The sequence below is a fragment of the Schistosoma haematobium genome, chromosome 4 (assembly GCF_000699445.3).
Source record: "Schistosoma haematobium chromosome 4, whole genome shotgun sequence".
In the NCBI taxonomy this organism is placed as follows: Eukaryota; Metazoa; Platyhelminthes; class Trematoda; order Strigeidida; family Schistosomatidae; genus Schistosoma; species Schistosoma haematobium.
The window spans coordinates 29,147,608-29,162,396 of NC_067199.1; the positions used below are offsets into that span (position 1 = coordinate 29,147,608).

Consider the following 14,789-nt stretch of genomic DNA (forward strand, 5'->3'; position numbering starts at 1 on the left):
GGGCAGATATTTTTCATGAAACCTGGATACAGGCAAAAGAAATAACATGCACAACAATCAGGGGTTCACTCAAATAGTCCATGAAGAACGAAAAATGACCACTGCATGACAATACGCTTTACCTTTACAGTGATTCGAATAAATTAACATGATGATCACAAAGTTAAGGCCTTGCAATTAGTCTCGGATAATGTGCGTTAATTTATATCAGTCACTGGTAAACAGTTAATGGAGGTCCACTTCCAGAAGTGCCAGTACAGGATTGACTAAAATTAACTGTAATCTACGATCTGAAAAGTCACATACTACGTAGTTGCAGTAGCTAAATTGTCATACATGTTACGGTCACTTCGTACAGGTTCCAAGTTCATTGACGATATATTTCTGATTTCACACCCCACCTACGAGAAATCTTACATAAAATACTAAGCATAAGCAGCTGGTCCATGTCTTATGACACCAAGGAACATTTACAGTAAGTGGATACTAAGTTATCCGTAGGCTTTTCCAGTCTCCCTAGTTGGGGCGATTAAAACTCCTCATGGAATGCGAGATCTTATCTCTATACTCCGTGTCTTGAATAATTTTGGCTCTACCGTATAATGAATTCTTGCGTAGGCCATAATTATTATCCTTGTAAGCCTTCACTAAAGGGTTCGGAAAGGATGATTGAGATGCTGCTTTCTTAATCTGGTGATCAAAGGTTTAAACGCTCTACTTGGTCAGGTGAACTAGCATCAGCCGAGCTGATGAACATTTTAAAGAATAAATTAAATATTCACAGAAGTAATGAAGGAATTAACTGAGGTAAGGAGATCTATTACACATATTACCGGAGACTAAGGTTAGTCAGAGTTCAAAGTAATGCATGTTTAAAATTAGTGAGAATAGTTGACTTATGTACTTATGAAGATTTATATGAAGTAAATTAATATCTGAATAGTGAGTGGATTTAGAAATGGATCTAAACAATCGCATTATGTTAGGCTAAATGGCATCGCCTGACTAACCTCATGAAATTTCAGCGTAGTTTGAAGTTTGTAGAAACACATAACGCGCGCCAGCTGACCTCGGTTTTCATCAAATCTATAGTTCCACTTTAGTATATGGGAATTCAGAGATCTTCTGCGGAATCACCTATGGACGCTGACTCTACATCTGTCAGGGTCGCCGTGAGGTAGGAACATTCTGATCAATCATAACTCCCTAGAATTCGACCTCAGAGTGCTAAGGAGAAAGCTGGAATGAATCATATATGTACTACAGTTGCCTCGAATGAACCTCAAATAGTTATTGGAAAAGATGCTACGTTTACTTATGATCACGTTTTCAATATGAACGCTTGTCAGGATCATATCTTCCAAACCTTGGCAAAGCCACTGATTGATGGGTTTGTCACTCTTGTTTCTGTTTATTTCTTTAGCTGTATGGATGGATATAACGCAACAATAATAGCTTATGGTCAGGTATGTCGTTTGCTTCTAATTGTGTAGACGGGTTCTGGAAAAACATATACTATGGGTACGGGTTTTGATTTCAACTGCAGCCACACGGATGCTGGGATCATTCCACGTGCTGTCCAGTATTTATTTACTAGTGTATCAAAGCGCAGAGCTGAAGCCGCTGCTAAACAACAACCAGTTCCTGAATTTAAGGTTGTCGCGCAGTTTCTGGAGGTAGGTCTATCTCCGTGTTTTCGTTAAGTTACACATTTTACAAAACTAGTTCACATCATTTGTGAGTTTTGATAGTAGGCACCCTTTGTGTTATCATGAAATATCTGTCAAAATTAATTCACCTTTACAGCTTAGTTATCACACCTCAAAACACAACTAGATGTATTCACAGATCTAAACTTCCGGTCGTATTTGAATTTCTGAGCTTTGAATTATGAAACTGGACACCTTCCAAACAATAAGACTTGGCTCATTTACCAAAGTTTAAGAAGTTAAGTAGTATTCGCACCACTTTTACTTTCAACCCTGTTAGACAGTACTTGCCAAAGTAATTAACATAGCTACTTGTTAAACTCAGTAGTGTCCTCTGAAGGAACGTCCACAAGGGTTAGTACTGGCATTTGAGCTAGCCCATCATACAACACAGCATGATGTTTAACAGAGGAAGCCGTGCTTAAATATCGTAGTACTCTAGTTGGTTCAGGCTCTGACTTAATTTACATTTCATCAGTGGAGTACCGTGCCAAAAGTAATCATGGAGGAGAACTGAAATGGACAGTATGAACTAGGTTTTTTATAGCTCTTTAGAAATTTCCTGCACAATATTGGGTGTAATCTCTAACTTAACGTTTACCGCTATTAATGAGTTTACGTAACGTCCAGTGATGGTGTACGACACATATCGTATCTACTGTATGTTAAAGGCTCGTACTTTTAGAGTAATATCCGTCAATCAGAACTATAGGTTTCGAGTCTTCATGCAAAGTTCTTAAGTTTGTTCGGTTTTTATTTGCTGATGTTTTCGTATTCATCTAAAATCAAGGTAAGTCGGAGTCATACTAGTGCTTGTTAAACAATCGTCATATATGTTTCTATTAGGTTATTTTAAGAGAATTCGGTCATTCACTAGTTCAGCATCGCTGAATTGTCCTGAGTTTTACTGTGACGCATACTTGTTAGATTTTCAAACAAAGCTGAAATTTCATGTCGTTGACATGTTTCCAAACAGCTTTCAGAATCTTCACATCAGGACATGTTACTTACGACTAACCACCATCTACCTTGATTAGCGATTCCTGCTAGTGGGGAGATAGGTTGAGAAGAAGCTAGAAGTGGTCAAACCAAATGAGCCATCAATTCATAAACTTATTGATTGTTGGTCTGGGCTGTGTTGGTAGATACAGACTACTTGGTTGAGGTCGGCAAAATAACTAATTAGTATTTGGAGACTTTGAGTGACATGACTAAGAATTGCTAACAATAGCTCAGACGCATTCACTTTTTGTCTTCCTCTCCATCTTGGATTCCAGTATCCCTACATTGATACCTGTCCGCTCTGTCTTCTCAAAGCATATTTCAAAGCTCTAATCCTTTTAATCTTTAGTACATTATTTCAATATCTTATTATTTTCATCTCATGTTGACCCGGTATGGCAAATCGTGCCAACGCACGTTTGTGCCGGGCTGATATCAGTTACTATTTTAAATGTATTTCTTTAACTTTAGCTTTACAATGAAGAGTTAGTTGATCTACTTGATTCTGAAAAAGTAAGTTTTTATGATAATGTTTGAGTTGTAATTTCAGTATTGAGGTGCTAGAGTATATTTACAGGCAGTGTTTTTTATTTGTGCGTATTAATGCTGGTACAAAAGAGCACGGGTAAAATACTCCATGTAAGTGAGGCGGTATCGCGAAGAAATAGAGAAAGGCAATATATTCAGTACATGAATAATCAGAAATAGTATTTCATAAGAGATGCAGTTCAGTTAAAAGTGTGGCCAAGAAATATTTTTTCCAGCTATGGAAGCTCATTTCAATTTTATTCGGTGTAATAGAAAACCATGGTAGGATCATCACTAGCTTCTATTCCAAACCATATTTAATAGTTTCAAACCATTGAGTTAAACCATACCTAGGACCTCAACTAGGGAGCCCTGACAGGCTGATAGATGACAGTCTAAGACAGTTGTCTTTCATATTACAATTCCATCTCATAAACTAATCACCTATTCTTTTTTCCACCCAGTCCTAGAATCTGGAATAAATAGAAAAAATGAGAGCCACTGGAATAACAATTCTAAATAATATCCAGTTCACCAAAGTCGGTGTTTCAAGGTGGTAACCGATCGATTTATCTTGATTGTTCTGAGACACATTAACAGGCCTCATCATTACTAATATGGTGTTTCCGCTGGGTGTCAGTAATATTTTTTTGTGACAACGATGACTAAACACGCATTAAATACCACTAGCTTGGAGGAAGGTTTCACAACCATAAACCAAAACCGCTTTCACCGATGCATTGTAAACCCAACCTTATACATTTGGAATTACAGCATGACAGCATTAAGTTTCCCAAATCGACATAAAACCTTTTGTCTTTTACTATTCATAAGTTAATCTCACCCATCATGCAACAAATCGCTCATACAGTTACTCAGATACAAATTTTTCGAAATTTTCTGACTTTCCATCACAGAGGGTGATGACACACCAGCTCACTCATATGCAAGATAAAACCTGACATGCGCGTCACTTCTTTACAATGTCACATTTAAACAGGCTCCTTCCAGCCTTGGGGCAGTATTTTGGTGGTGCGAAATGTATGCCCTACTTGTGAACACATCTTTGTTGCACATTATACCTTGCTTTTTCACAGAATTCTGTTCTCGCCAAATATAGCTTGCGCTTTATTTTCCGTTTCGAGTAACCCTATAGTATCATGAGCGCTCAGATCATGTAGCTCATACCCAATTGCCTGGTGGCTGAGTTTTTTCGTTGTTGAATGAACACTGTTTTGTATTGTTTATTGTTATAGTCTGTTCTCAAGCGTTTCCCTGTTTTAGAGTATTAGAACCCATCTTCCTCCCTTTCGTTCATTTAACGTCTCAGTAAATACTAAATTAATGTTGTGTACTAGGAGGTCGTTTTAATTCCTAAGAAAGGGACTGTAGGTAATCAGGTTCTGACTGATCGTTCTCATATTTTATGGTTAATGTCAAAGTGACTGGGTATTAAAGTTTCTTATCCATTTAGAACTTATTGGTCCTATGAAAAGTTAAAGTCTCATTCTGGATGCTTTTGGTTTTCGGTTCTGATTAAAATAATTGGTGTTGTGTTCATTCCAAAATAATATTTAGTCACGGCTTAGTAAACACTACCTGAGTCTATGATTGGGAATGGAATTATTCAATTTAAACAACTACATTTAGATGTATGTCGACTTGATTCACATAACAAGGATTGTAAATGTGCTTCGAACGACTATTTATTTATTTGAACACATAAATATTGGTACAAGAGAGCGCCAATATGTATGCACCACACAAAACAATGAGAATTCGAAGAGAAAGAAAAAAAGGTAAGGAGCGTAAAAAAAGAACAATAACGAAGAGGTTGGTGTAAGGTAGTGTAGTAATAATAATAGTAATAATGAGGGAACGGAAAGGTACAATCAGAAGAAATCTTTCAGGTAAGGGAGACACAACCACTTTTTATGAAAGTAAAAAATTACAGCAGGATCGCCACTGGCTTCTATTCTGAGCCATATCTGATAACGTCTCTAGCCACTGTGTAGCACTATCTCTCGGACCCCAACCAGGAAGTCGTGAAGGACCGACAGAAGCCAGTCCTTTGCAGCTTTCTTTCATGCCACGATACCATGTCATGCACTGACCACCTCTTCGCTTTTTCCAACCAGTCCCAGAGTCGGCAAATAATGCACAGTTGCAGTAGACGGTCCCTGACCGTTGTTGCTACCTTGACGTGGTGGTCGGGCTTGCCCATCGTGATGAAGCAACCGAGCTATACTGGCTGGAACAACCGTTCCTCAAGGTCCTACCATGTCAGACAGGTCGTTTGAAGAGCGGTAAGACTAAAAGCAACAAACCCAAGGTCCGAAGGCGAAGTCGTACTGCTAACTGTACAGAGGTGTGACAGCAGTAAGGTGTTTCCTTCAGACAACCAGCATGACAGCGATGATGCCTTCCCACAAGGAGGGGTGGGGTTAGAAAAGGTCGACCCTAAAAATGCACACCTCACCTTACCTCACAGATTTCCGTCTCCGGCGGTAAGGCCCTTTGAAGAACGGAGCTAATACGTCAAAAACCTCCCACGAAAAGGCCGTGCGCGACCGGCCTCAAGCAGTTGTCCCTTGGGCACTGCGGTCACGCTCTCAGGTCACTGAAACCGCCTCTAACCCAATTTCCTCTTCAGGTACCTCCAGAAGAACCCTTCCTCGGTGTGGGCAACCGGGAAGCGATAACCGCCCTCATACCTCTAACAGCACTCGAGACCACTGTATTCATAATCAACCTTCCTCTTCAATTCCTATTATTCCTTCTACATCGACTTTCAACTCTAAACTTCCTCTTTCGGCTTCCTCCTCAAGTATCACCATAGCCAACAATTCTAGTGCTCAAAACTCTGTCCCAGGTCTACTGAAACCTCGCTCCAAACTACACATTGGAGCCTTCAACGTACGCACCCTATGTCAAATCGGTCAGCAGGCTTCCTTGGCTAAAACCCTAGAGTCTCTTTCCATTGATGTATGCTGTGTCTCCGAAACACGCATACAGGATTCCAGTGTGGTCATTCACTTGACCTCACCTCAGCAAAACGGAGAGCCAACGAGATACACCCTACATGTATCTGGTGACCCTATGGCCAGTTCTCGTGGACTGGCAGGTGTAGGCATAGCACTAAGCATGAGGGCGGAACAAGCACTGTTAGAGTGGATCCCCGTCAACAGTCGTCTATGTGCTGTTCGGTTAAACGGCTCCGTAAGAACTCGAAAGGATAGGGATACACGTCGTTGCCTTTTCGTCGTTTCTGCCTACGCTCCCACTGACTGCAGCTCAGATGATGTGAAAGATGAATTTTACAGAAAGCTTTCTGAACTTCTTCAGAAAGCTAAACGCTCAGACATAGTACTCATAGGAGGTGACTTTAATGCTCAGATAGATAGCTTAAACCAAACAGAAAGGCATTTAGGTGGATATTTTAGCATTCCGGCACAGCGAACAGATAATGGTGACTGTCTGCTGCAACTGTGCTCAGACAATCGCTTATTTTTAGCAAACAAATTTTAAGCATTAGGAGAGACATCGTCTAACATGGCGGCCCCCTACACCAAACCAACGATGGACTCAAATAGACTATATTGCCATCAGTCACCGTTGGAGAGGGTTGGTAGAAGATTGTCGCTCATTCTGGAGTACCTGCTTGGACTCCGACCACGCCCTAATACGGGCACGCATCTGCTTGCACCTCACTGGACGCACAATAGCCACATTAAAAAGACCCATTCGAACCGAGTAGCGAGGAAACCAAAAGTAGGTTCCAGGAACAACTGAGGTCACGATTAGGTAGTTCTGAAAACGAGGTTGACCCAGTTGTTGCTTGGAAATCCATACAAACAGCTGTGGAAACAGCAGTGACATCTATTAGCGACTTAAACCACAGAGTTACAAAGAACCAGTGGATTTCTTCAAAGTCTATCACACTGATGGATTCTCGCAAACTCGTCCCATCAGGTTCCGAACATGATGAAGAGCGACAACAAATCAGATCTAGGTTAAGAAAAAGTTTAAGAAACGACCGTGAGCAGTGGTGGGCAATGAAAGCAAAAGAGATGGAAAAGGAGGCAACTATAGGGAGCACAAGACAGCTTTACAGACTAATAAAAGAAACTGGAATTAATAAGTCAAGTGTAAGTGAGATTATATCGGAAAAAGACGATACACTCATCTGCTCCCAGTCCAGACGTTTAGAACGATGGGCGTAACATTTCAGAGAACAGTTCAACTGGCCTTCAGCTACTCTACAACTACCCTCCATTCCCAGACAGTGTGAATGGAACATTGAAGTAGGTCCCCCAACTCTTGCTGAAGTTCAAAAGGCTATAGTTAATCTGAAGCGAGAAAGGGCAGCTGGTCCAGATGGACTGGCTCCAGAGGTCTTTAAGCATGGTGGTTCAATTTTAGCGATTAGGTTGACTAATATTTTAGCTAAGATCTGGGAGTTAGACGTTATCCCATCTAACTGGTCACAATCACTTATCGTCCCAATATATAAGAAAGGGTCAAAATCGTCCTGTGACAACCACAGAGGGATTAGTTTAACTAATATAGTATCTAAAATACTAGCTTCGATAATTATCAGACGCCTAACTAAGACTCGTGAACTGCAAACACGAGAGACTCAAGCTGGCTTCAGACCTGGTCGTGGCTGCATCGACCACATATTCACCATTCTTCAGGTTCTAGAACACAGGTATACTTATCGGCGTCCGACAATGGTGGTCTTTCTTGACTTAAAAGCAGCATTTGACTCTGTAGACCGCGAGATTCTGTGGCAGTGTCTGTCATTGAAAGGCGTACCACAGAAGTACATAAACCTTGTGAAGGCTCTTTACTCGGACACTACTAGTCGAGTCAGAGCTTATGGCGAACTGTCATCTACTTTTGCAACCTCAAGTGGTGTCCGTCAAGGCTGTCCACTTTCTCCATTTTTGTTTAACTTCATCATAGATCTACTGATGGAAATAACTTTCTCGTCGACTGAGTTCTCGGGTATTGATCTCCTACCAGGAGGTCCACTTATCGACTTAGAATACGCAGATGACATAGTCCTGTTTGGTAAAGACGCTGACAAAATGCAGAGTCTTTTGGTAGCACTGAGCAACAATGCCAGAATGTTTGGAATGCGCTTCTCCTCCTCGAAATGCAAGTTGTTGCTTCAGGACTGGTCTGCGTCAACACCTGAACTAAGGATAGGGAGTGAAGTAGTCGAACGCGTTGGCAACTTCACTTATCTTGGAAGTCTGATCAGCCCTAATGGGTTGGTATCTGACGAAATCTCAGCACGAATTCGAAAAGCTCGCTTGGCTTTTGCCAACTTGCGTCACCTTTGGCGAAGGCGAGATATCCGTCTATCAATAGAAGGACGGGTATACTGCGCGGCAGTCCGTTCTGTTTTACTTTACGGCAGCGAAACATGGCCACTAAAAGTAGAAGACACTCGTAAGCTATTAGTATTTGACCACAGATGCCTTAGAAATATTGCTGGCGTCTGCTGGGATCACCGGGTAAGTAATAGTGAGGTTAGACGCAGGGTATTAGGGAATGATGGTAAATCAGTCGATGAGGTTGTGAATCTTCATCGACTGAGATGGTTGGGCCACGTGTTACATATGCCTGAACACCGACTACCACGACGTGCAATGCCATCCGGTATTGGAGATGGTTGGAAGAAAGTTAGGGGCGGCCAAACCAAAACATGGCATCAGTGCTTGAAGACACTAACTTCTAGACTGAGCCATGTTGGTAGATGCAGACTACTTGGTTGGGGTCCGCGTGACTATCGTAACCAATGGTTGGAGACTCTTGGTGACATGGCTCAGAGTCGATCACAATGGCGTAGGTGTATACACTCCCTGTCTTCCCTTAAACTAAGAGATTAAAATCCCTTCATATCTTTCTTTCTACGAACTAATTCTTTCTTCTTGTACTATATCCTTATATGCAATCTTTCTCTTATATATTACCACCTTTGACCTAACCACTGCTATGAATCCGGTGTTCATCTCGTTGTGCTGATGCGGTATGGCAACCTGGACCGATGCACATATGTGCCTGGTCCTACGTTATAGCTGACTAACTGACTGAGACGGTCCCCGTTATCTGACCTGCGACCAACGAGTCCCCATCGGCCACCTTAACGACTCTCTTCTGTGCCTAGACGCCCGACCTGAGCATTCAAGTCTCCGGCTAGTACTACAATATCTGTCGAACGCACTTTCTGGAGAACAGATAACTGGTGGTAAAACATCCTTGATTGCATCCGGGCTGCAATCTGCCGGGGCATAGGCGGAGATGACGAAAAGACATTGTTTCTCAAGCCGATTTCTTCTCACTTTGATGGAACTTTCTAATCTAACAGCACATAACCGACTGTGAATGGGGATCCGATCGATTAGTGCTGCCTCAGCTCTAGCGCTTAGTGCGACATCAACACCAGCAAGACCAGTCGAAGATGCCACAGGGTCCCCGGATAAACGCACGTAAAACAAGCCTTTTGAAGCGACAGATGGAGAGCGAATTTGTAGTACTTCACCAGAGTCTTGAATATGGGTCTCGGATAGACAACAAACGTCGATATCAAACCCTATCTGTTGTCCGATCTGCATAAGTGTGCGAACGTTGAAGGCAGTCAGTTTGAATGGTGCACGTGGTTTCAGAAAAACTGTTTGAGTACTCATATTCGGTGGTAACATACAATTTTCAACCGGATAGTGACTCGAGAACGTTTAGATACAGTCGAATTTCCACCAAAGACGAGCCGCTGTATAAGTATAAAGGAGGGTGAATAATGTGGTAAATAATAATAATAATAATAATAATAATAATAATAATAATAATAATAATTTGATTATTATTTGAAGCGAGAAAAGTAGTTTCCATAGATATAGAAAGTTCATCATATGCGTGTGGGCTGCGATACTGCCCGGGTACCCAAACTGAAGCAATGGTTTTCTTAGGGGGCCACTCCTCGAGCCTTCGACCTGAAGGTCTGATCCACAAGACAGTGGAGCATCGTAAGGAGATGCAGTCCAATGGAAGCCGGTGACCAACAATTGGTTCATACGCCATTTGTTCCCGCAGGATACTGGAGCCCATGTGCACGATTGGTTTGGAATCCGGTTAAAGCGCCAGACATTCGCTTTTCGTCCTCTCATTTTCGTAAACAACACCCCCGCCACGAGAAGGCAGTGAGTAGGACTTCCCTGGCAGAGGCTGTATAGGCATGGCCGTGTGAGAGTATTTCGAGAGGGAGAGCGGACTCTCCCCACTTTCGGCCGTACCAGGGCATTTGGGGGCTTCGAACGACTAAACTTTAGTTACAAGTTGATTGTTACTGATGTTCAGTAATCAACCTAACTGGTATTTCAGTTGTGTGGTGTCTAAGAATCACGGTTTTCAGACATGTATCTTCAAGCAATTATCTGTCAATTATTTTTTTATTCATTAAGGACGTATTAAACTTAAACGTCTCTTTATAGTTATAGAGAAACATGTGACTAAAAGTGTTTAACACCATTTGTATGGGATATTCAGTTCATTCGTATTAAATGTGTTTGTTCTTGAGGTAGTTAATGGGTAGGGAGTGAAGTAATCGGACGCGTTGACAACTTCACTCATCTTGGAAGTCTGATTAGCCCAAATGGGTCAGTGTCTAACGAAATCTCTGCACTAATTCAAAAAACTCGTTTGGCCTTTGCCAACTTACGTCACTTATGGCGGAGATATTCGTCTATTAACTGAGGCACGAGTACACTGAGCAGTAGGTCGTTCTGTTTTATTTTACGGCTGCGAAACGTGGTTATTAAGGATAAAGATTACTCACAAATTACTAGTAATTGATCATAGATGTATTGGAAATATTGCTTTCATCTGCTGGGACCACCGGGTAAGTAATAATGAGTTTAGACCGATCACAATGGCATAGGTGTATACATTCTCTGTCTTCCCTTAAACTGTGAGATTACTTTATACCTTTCTTTCTACGAACTAATTCTTTCTCCCTGTATCATATCCTTGCATGAAATTTTTCACTACCATTCAAGTAACGGCTTCTCTGAATTTGGTTTTCATCTTGTGCTAATAAGGTATGGTAAATTGAACCTATGCATATATGTGCCTGGTCCTACGTTGTAGCTGACTGACTGAGGTAGTTAATCTTATATAAATTTGTTTAGTTCGTAAATATCTTTGATGTCAACTTCTGTTGTTATAATAATGGTTTATCTATACTTGATTTCATGGGTTCGACTTTTTTAGATTCAAAAGCCTCATCTAAGATTGCATGAAAACGCACAAGGGGATATATATTTGACCGGTGTATCTACTAGACTTGTATCAAGTTTGGATGACGTAAGTTTTACTAAAGTGTTCTCATTCTCCACTTTCTGAATTTTACTTTTGGGATGCGGGTAACTTCTAGAATTACCAGAGAAGACTATCCAGTTCTTGTTGGGAGTCGTAGTTCGCTGACAATTTACAAATAAAAGGCCTAGAGTCTCATTAGTTTCTGGCATTCAGAATCAATATTTCTCACCGAATGTGTGTTAGAGTTCATTAATAATGTGCACGTGGTTGTTGATTTGCATTGTCGTTTTTGCACGTTTTTGTCATGAATCATCCTCAGTTAAATAGTTATTGAAATGGTAAGTTGCTTTGCAATCGTATGTAGTATAAGAATTTTCATAATTATACATCATCGTTCAGATGAACGATGAAGGCTCCACGACCAAACCATCCAGCTCACAGAACAAAACTCCAAAATCATCCACCCGAGCTACAAATCTTCACTATATCATAAATAGTAAATGTTTTATTATTTTAAACCTATCTTTTCCATACTTCCGGTCTACTTTAATATATCACTTATCTAGGTAATCCAATCTTTCTTTACTATTTTAATACATGGTCGCCTGAATGAATAATTTTTTTTGCCACATTATGAATTCAAACTGGGATGAATCTTTCTAACCATATCTTGATATAACATAGTCAAAGTCGTAGGTTTCAGGTGCCTGAGTAGGAAATTCATGAAAAGGTATTGAAAAGTTCTGCAAAGTTACAGGTGTGTCTTTATTTGTTCAGAACAGAAGCGTGTGAGTATAATGTAGTTTTAGCATGACTAAATAGTTTTTTTCTCCAGAACTACTTTTCCTTACTATTAAAGTGGTAAGGATGACGTAATAAATGTCACTATATAAACATATCCTACCATTTTATTTTCAGACCCTAAAATGTCTTCGTGATGGCTCACTAATCAGAAGTACAGCTAGTACTAACATGAATACTCAATCCTCTCGTTCCCACGCTATATTTACATTGCACATTAGACAACAGAGATTATTAAAATATGAAGAGGTGAGTTCAAATATTCATTTAATTGACATTGATATCTAATGTAAATCATTTATCAAGTGTAGGCTCATGTACTTATCTTTAAACCAGTGTTAGGGATACTACCTGGATGCTAAAACTGAAGTAGGTGTAATGAAGTTCAAACCTGCGACTTATTGGCTAAAAGTTGAGTATTTCTACCTTCAAGTCGATTGACTGAACACATTTAGATAAACGGCTATAAATGAATAACGGATCGTTTTCAAATTTGATATAGAGACTCTCTAAGCTTCATACTAGCATACTATTTCGTAAAAAACCTAGTTACAGTTATGTTAAAGCGATATTCAGGGTATTCTCGAGCATCATACTGAATGTGTTTGGTTATGATTTTAATAAAGGATGCCTTCTACTGTTCACTGCTTACTTTCAAGGTATATCTATGATGACAAACTAACAAGTGTTCAGACAGCTCATTATATTTATTATTTTTATCCACTGTAACCTGGACTCCATATCATTCATGCCGTCTTTGAACTTATATGAAGTGGAACAACGTGAGTCAATCCACGTATGTACTAATTCTTGGGTAGTTGATGGATTGTTGGTGGGTTGTACTATTCGAATTTTGAGATGTCCCTGCCATATCACAGTAACTTAAGGACATCTCGGAAATCTAAATCTGTTTTTCGACTTAAGAAGGATCACTAAACACAAAATATTCTCTTATTCACTAGTTGTAAATCATCCATTTTGTGTAGATATTAATAAGCCTGTCTGTGATATGTAAATTAACTACGTATGCAAAAAAATGCCGTACCAGGGCATTTGAGAGCGAAAATAAAAATAAGTAAAAGGTGCTAACATTCAAGATTTAGAATGTGTAAGTCTGTCTTGCGTCACGATTCCTTTATCTCAATATCACCTAAGGACTCCAAACACTAATTTTTCTCATTTCAAGTATTTTAACGCAAAAGGTCAATATCTTCATTGGTTGACCCAGTGTCTTATAGTAATGTTTATTAAATATAACCTCTATCTACAGTCGGAATCTTGATGATGCTTCCTTCGAGTGCTCTGGTCACAAGATCTACACAATAATTCGTGATTGTCATTTTTTTTCTAAACGGTTGTTATTTGTTATCTTTATGTTCTGATGTGAGACCTTATTCTTTTCTAGCATTCCGTGGTGTTGGAATAGATCGCTTACATTTCACTTGTCATTTTGATTCTTTTATTGATTAGCTATGTGATTAAATTTTTTCAAATCAATAGGATTCCAGTGGACACAAGAAAGATGTTCAGTCGGACGCAGATCCTGATCCTAATTCTACAGTTACTGACCAAGTGCCTGAATATGAAACACTGACTGCAAAATTTCATTTTGTCGACCTTGCCGGCAGTGAACGTCTTAAACGAACTGGTGCTACTGGCGATCGTGCCAAAGAGGGTATATCAATCAATCGCGGTTTAGTAAGTGATAGGATCATTCATAGGTCACTCTTAAAGGAAGTGATCTATAGATTGAATTTTGCTTCTGATAATTGGTTTATTATTAGCTTAGATATTATCCGTACTGCGTGTTATTTTGTATATACTTTACGTTTGTGACTTATGAACCCATATACTAATGTATATGTAGTTCTTAGTTTTGTATCCTATAATTCTTTTGCTAAATTTAGCAATGAGTGAGCATTTTGCATGGTATTATCTCTATTTACCAAGGTAGATTCTGTCTACTTTTTTTAAAAGGAAAAGTTCTCTAATTCCTGTTTATTCTGTTAATCCTGTTGTTTTTTAATCGTTTTCGTATGAACCTCAAAATTTTCATAAGATAAAAAATTAATAAAGTAAAATGAATTCACCTTGATCGCATTAAAATTATCCGGTTACTGCTTCAAAATTCTCTTACTGAACAATCGTTCACTTATAAAAAACAATATTATTTTAAGATAAATAAAGTTTTACTATGATGTAACAGTGAAACGTTAGTCATGAGCAACCTAAAACCTGGGGCATATGTGTATATGCAAGTTGTCATACTACACCAACACAGTAAGATAAAATTATCAAGACAAATTTCAGTGTAGTAGAAACAGCGACAGTACCAGTAGTAGTAAAAGATATTAAAGATATACAATATGATTCGGGGAAAAAAGAATGAGTTCGTGAAATAAAAATGTACAGGGGAAAATCTGC

General features: G+C 39.6%; 1 protein-coding gene across 1 annotated transcript in view; it reads left to right on the forward strand.

The window, feature by feature from the left end:
• The first annotated feature begins 933 nt into the window (after window positions 1-933).
• KIF21B (Kinesin-like protein kif21b) overlaps window positions 934-14,789 on the forward strand; it is a 47,560-nt gene continuing 33,704 nt past the window's right edge. Inside the window, exons 1-6 of the mRNA XM_051219355.1 lie at window positions 934-1,177; window positions 1,211-1,676; window positions 3,183-3,224; window positions 11,517-11,609; window positions 12,483-12,614; window positions 13,866-14,063. Of these exons, the coding sequence (XP_051066716.1) occupies window positions 1,518-1,676; window positions 3,183-3,224; window positions 11,517-11,609; window positions 12,483-12,614; window positions 13,866-14,063 (624 nt within the window). The 5' untranslated portion in view covers window positions 934-1,177; window positions 1,211-1,517. The remainder of the gene's footprint in view (window positions 1,178-1,210; window positions 1,677-3,182; window positions 3,225-11,516; window positions 11,610-12,482; window positions 12,615-13,865; window positions 14,064-14,789) is intronic.